General features: G+C 35.3%; 1 protein-coding gene across 2 annotated transcripts; it reads right to left on the reverse strand.

Moving 5' to 3' along the window:
- Window positions 1–295: 295 nt before the first annotated feature.
- On the reverse strand, window positions 296–5,695 carry LOC120858804 (NKG2-A/NKG2-B type II integral membrane protein-like). 2 transcript variants are annotated; one of them, XM_040235122.1, is made up of 6 exons: window positions 5,445–5,695; window positions 4,880–4,978; window positions 4,338–4,391; window positions 3,215–3,387; window positions 1,393–1,493; window positions 296–526 (listed from the first exon to the last, which is right to left on the reverse strand). In XM_040235122.1, exons 1-6 carry the CDS (start codon window positions 5,650–5,652, stop codon window positions 409–411), a joined length of 753 nt encoding a protein of 250 aa, XP_040091056.1. In that variant the 5' UTR covers window positions 5,653–5,695; the 3' UTR covers window positions 296–408. The 2 variants fall into 2 exon arrangements, with proteins under 2 accessions (XP_040091056.1, XP_040091057.1); XM_040235123.1 differs by having other exon boundaries at window positions 3,215–3,366; window positions 5,445–5,681.

The following is a 5,695-nucleotide window of genomic DNA, read 5'->3' on the forward strand; positions in this document are numbered from 1 at the left end:
TTTATATTCATTTCCAATTTGCAACCATAGCCACTATCAAAATCTAGAAAGTATTCATCACTGTTCAGCTAGCAGTCATTTTGTATCCCCACCTCCCCACAGCTCTTGGTCACCACTAATCTGCTTCTGGTCTCTCTTTTCTTATTTTTGATATTTCATGTAAATGGTCCTATACACCATGCGATCCTTTAGAAAGTTTGATTGCCATAAATATATTATTGAGCAAAACAGTCAGACACCAAAGGAATGATATCTATACTTTCCGGTGTGCATATTAAGTTTCAATAGTTTTTTTAAAAAAAACTTCCATTATTAGAAAAAGAATATAATACATTTTGAAGTTTATGCAATCATACTATTATTTCCACTTAAGAGATGAAGTTACCCAACAGCAGCCAAACTTACTTTTTAGTTCTCAAGCTTGTGCTTGCAAGTATACTTATGTGGGAATTCACAGTCATCTGAATTTATGTCCCCCACGGATAGCACTGCACAGTTTCCTTTCTCAGGTAAGAAGTCTGATATCCTGTAATGGAAAGCATTGCATAATTCTGTTATGATATATGAGGACAGCTCATGAAGTTTTAACATTTCTGTATAACAGTAATAAAAAGATATTTTGAAAGTGGGTAATGGTGTTTTTAACATAATTTCATGCAGAGTTTGTTATTAGGAAAATGGAATACTGAGTATCCCATTTTCTAATATTTCTATCAACATTTTATTAACTTTCATCATCCTTCATCTTTGTGTAATTCAACCAAAACAAATGTTTTAATAATATTCTTAAAATATATTTTTAAAATATGTTCCTTCTCTATATAGTATTGTTTTTTTATATAGTATTGTTATTTTATTTTATTTTCTTCTACAACATGTATTTTATTTTATTTTTTTGACATTTTAATTTATGATTTTATTGTTTTATTTTTATTTTTTTAATTTATTTTTTATTTTACTTTACAATTCTGTATTGGTTTTGCCATACATTGACATGAATCCACCACGGGTGTACATGCGTTCCCAAACATGAACCCCCCTCCCACCCCCCTCCCCACAACATCTCTCTGGGTCATCCCCGCGTACCAGCCCCAAGCGTGCCGTATCCTGCATCGGACATAGACTGGCGATTCGATTCTTACATGATATTATACATGTTTCAATGCCATTCTCCCAAATCATCTCACCCTCTCCCTCTCCCACTGAGTCCAAAAGTCCGCTATACACATCTGTGTCTTTTTTGCTGTCCTGCATACAGGGTCATCATTGCCATCTTTCTAAATTCCATATATATTTGTTAGTATACTGTATTGGTGTTTTTCTTTCTGGCTTACATCACTCTGTATAATCGGCTCCAGTTTCATCCATATAGTACTGTTTTTAAAAACTTACTGTAGTTTGCAAGTTGAGCCATTTTGCCACATCCATGGATGACCACGGCCTTCACGAAAGACTGGAATCCATGACACAATTGATAGGGACTTCAGAAATTTCTACACAAAAGTATTTTCATTTAATCACTATGAAAGAATTTATTAATTCTTAAAATGCAAATAGTGTGCTCTTTCATAGAATCCTGAGTTTTCTGAACAAGATGAGAGTGTTAGAATCTAATCTAACACTAAAAATACAAAATTGAAAGTTTTAATATTTGTTGAAGCATTAACCAATGTCTGCACTTTTGATTAAAAATAAACTCAAACACTTACGTTTATCAGTTTCATTGCTTTTCTTATGTTAATAAGAAGTCTGATTCATGCAATTTAATTGCTAACCATGTTGTCAAATTAAACATAGCAAGGTTTTAAATGTTTTCAGATTCTGTGACATTCGTTTTTCCAAATACTGTGATTATATCACTGGATTTTGCTACTATTTTTCTGAGTTTCAGCTTTAGAAAGAAATTAAGGGATTGAAATTGAGAAAATAAGTGACACGAAAGACAAAGTTTTGATTTTCTGGGACCCACATCTTTCTTTGCCTATATAAACCCCAAATCAATCTTTTTTCTCTATTGCTGGAATCCAGTGGACAAGTGTCAGTGACTCATTTCTCTCTGTTCCTCCCTGCTAAGTACAACTGTAAGCATGGGAACTTATGAAAGACACAAGAACGGAGAACTCTGGAAGGTGGAAAGAGAAGGGTGATGTGGTTGGAGACTTAGCAGCAGCTTGACTCTTCTGTACTCTCTCATCACTTTTCAGGATGAGAGAACAAGGTGAGGTTAGGGAACAACAATTAGGGGCATCTTATATCTTCCCCAAAAGAAGAAAATGACCTAGACCTGCTAAATGACTTACCAGCCTAGCTGTAGGAGGGGGCACAGATAAGCCATTCCATTGTTCCAGTGTGTTGAGGGGAATCCTGTCGACAATGCCACGTGAGCCTTACAAAGTGTCCATTAGGACACTGCTAACAAGGAGCAGTTAGAGGACGTTCTTCTGCTTCCACAAAGAGAACTAGAGTTGGGAGGCTGAGATGGAGGTGGGGCCAGCAAAGAGGGTCTCATGTCTACAAGTACTGAACCCAGGAAGCCTCTTTTCCTTGAAGGCATAAGACTCTATCTCTACTCAGACACATTGGATAGAATGGATTTTAAAGGTTATATTTACATAATGAGTAATAGACATTAACAAATACCATGTAAATGCAAGAATATGGATAAATTGCAAAACTATTACACAGGAGTGTGCAGAGACTGAAAGAAGATTGCATACTGTTTGATTCTATATTCATGAAGAGCAAAAACATGCAAAGAGATTCTATAACATCAAATGCCACGACACTGGGTAAATAAGGAGGACACACAAGTGATGAGAAGTTACAGAGGATGGGGTCCTGGAAAGCTGAAACTTCTAATCCATCATCTGATGTGTAATTACATGGTTCTATTTATTTTGTGATCTATATGAAAATGTATGATATGCATATTTTCCTTGATATATATTAAAATTAAATAGCACAGTTTATCTTAGAATATAATAGCACTTGTATAAGTGTGGTTTTCAGTGAAAAGTAAAAATGGAAATAATCAAGCATGCATTCATAGGATAAAATATTAATAAAGTATCATAAAATTGTATTCCATTATTTAATAAAATAATAGGCCTTAAACAAACTACAAATATATACAAAAACACAAGTGAATTCTAACAAATATAACACTGACTGGATCAAGCCTTTAACAAAGTGTTGGAAACATCTGATATCTTACCAGTTCCTCTTCATTATCTATATAAAGCAGAGTAGAGTTCCAAGAAGCACAGGCTGTCAAACTCCCATTCCACGTTTTTTCTTCAAAAGTGGTATAATAGCAGTTGTTGGAATATGTAAACCAGTCTTTTGAACAACGACCACGATGGCATTCTGAGGAAAGATTGTGAATTACTAGCCAAAAAATATTGAATTTTATTATTTATTTATTTATTTATTATTTTACTTTACAATTCTGTATTGGTTTTGCCATACATTGACATGAATCCACCACGGGTGTACATGCGTCCCCAAACATGAACCCCCCTCCCACCCCCCTCCCCACAACATCTCTCTGGGTCATCCCCGTGTACCAGCCCCAAGCATGCCATATCCTGCATCGGACATAGACTGGCGATTCGATTCTTACATGATATTATACATGTTTCAATGCCATTCTCCCAAATCATCTCACCCTCTCCCTCTCCCTCTGAGTCCAAAATTTTAGAAAATAAAAGTCAGTTTACACATATGCATGCTGCTGCTGCTGCTAAGTCACTTCAGTCGTGTCCGACTCCTAGTGACCCCATGGACTGCAGCCTACCAGGCTCCTCCTTCCATGGGATTTTCCAGGCAAGAGTATTGGAGTGGGTTGCCATTGCCTTCTCCAACATATATGCATAGATATAAACATATATATGTATATACATGTTTAGACAATGTATCTATACATCCTCAAGGCTGGTACATATTAAACAAACCAACACATACATTCACAGAAAGGGTTGGTCTCTCATAACCCAATTTATGTCTCCATATAAAGCAAGAACACAGAAATATCCACTCTTTACACATCCTGAAAATCAAGAACTGAAACCTCTGCTTTAGAATAATAAACTTATTTGTCTCATATCATATTGTAGCAGAAGGAAAGTAGAACTAGTTTTCAACAATTGTTGTATTGTTCATATTGATCATATTGTTGTATAGGCAGAAGCATTCTCCTATAATCATTACTTGTAAATATTTTTTGCTTTATTTTCCAATTTATGTTCTACCCCATAATCTATTTTTATTTTCATTAGCCTAAGATAGAGACAAAATACCAACTGTATGTGTGCCAGAGCTTTAAAATCATTATATACCTTTCTGGAGCCTTGTTATCCGAGAGGAGTTATTCTGTTCCTGTATTAGAGTAGCTACAAAATTAATCATTACAAAAGTTAATATTGCTCTAAACAAATCATAATAATTTTAGTTTCTGAGTTTAAAATTTGGTTTACTGTTTAGGATTAGAGTAATCTAAAATAAAACTGATTTTACCAAGAAAAATTAAGCAATGAAGATTTGGTGGAAAAAAATATTTCAAAAACCAAAAGGAACAGATGCCACCACCCCTTACAATATTTGTTTTAACCAATTAAGACTTAATTTGTGTTTATCAATAACAGTTCTTTCAATCTCCTAATACATGTTTTTGAGTCATGAAATCAGAGTATACAAATATGTACCCTCTGTAAATATTCTGTGTTGTATATTTTTGACAGATTCAGAATTACCATTCCACATTTACTCTAAATGCATATATTTTAATGATAGGCACATTCTATAATATTATGAAATGTTTAGAGGTCTGATCATCATTAAAGTGAAAAGTTCCCTTACAGTTTTTAAAAAATGTACTTACAGGGAGTAATAATGATCATTGTCACCACAGTGGACATCAGGACAAGGCAGATGATTCCAAGGATCCCAGCAATGAGCTTCTCTAGAGGTGATGGTGAGCCTGCAGGGAGAGAAAAGGAACTACCGAGAAAGGAGTGATGGGGGCAATTGTTTAGAGTAGACATAACACTGCTGCTGCTGCTGCTGCTGCTAAGTCGCTTCAGTCGTGTCCGATTCTGTGCAACCCCATAGACGGCAGCCTACACTAGAACCCGTGTAAACAGAGAGTTATGTATATAAACTTGGACCCCAAACTCAATTTCTACAACTGTAGTCTTTCTCTCAGAATATACCATTGCATTTTCAGCAAATATAATGCTGCATTTGTTGTTGATTAAAAACTACAAATTTCAGCAATGCTAGAATGAAAGTAGTTCTCTGATTTCACATTAGATACCATATCCAATTTTAAGCTCTCTTCTTCAAAATGAAAAATATGTGAGTTTATCCCCTACTCCTTCTCCACACCTTTGCACCCCAAGTGCATATCCTGGAACAGTTCCATCTAGTGACTAGTAATGTTTTACCTTTGGAGTGGTAGTTCTCTTCATTCCCTTGAAGATTCTGGGAAGTCTTTTGAAGATTCTGAGAAGCATTTTGAAGATTTAATTCAGCATATGTTGATTCCTGCTGAGCTCTTGAAATGGAACCTTTAGAGCCCTTAGGTTTCATTTGCTGTCTCTTTGAGTTCTTGACTCCCTTCATTTCTGCATAGATTACTCCTTGGTTATTCATCTCTGAAGCTGAGTGGTGTCAAGGACTGTGCTCTAAGTGAACT

Source organism: Oryx dammah, unplaced genomic scaffold (assembly GCF_014754425.2).
Source record: "Oryx dammah isolate SB20612 unplaced genomic scaffold, SCBI_Odam_1.1 HiC_scaffold_29, whole genome shotgun sequence".
Taxonomy (NCBI): domain Eukaryota; kingdom Metazoa; phylum Chordata; class Mammalia; order Artiodactyla; family Bovidae; genus Oryx; species Oryx dammah.

Bases quoted from the DNA above. Each gene is read 5' to 3' on its own strand.
- LOC120858804 (XM_040235122.1), bottom strand. From the start codon at position 5,652: ATGAATAACCAAGGAGTAATCTATGCAGAAATGAAGGGAGTCAAGAAC. The intron at 4,979-5,444 runs GTAAAACATTAC...CTCTCCCTGCAG, and splicing joins AGAGAACTACCACTCCAAAG to GCTCACCATCACCTCTAGAG. The intron at 3,388-4,337 runs GTATATAATGAT...TTTTTTGGCTAG, and splicing joins GATAACAAGGCTCCAGAAAG to TAATTCACAATCTTTCCTCA.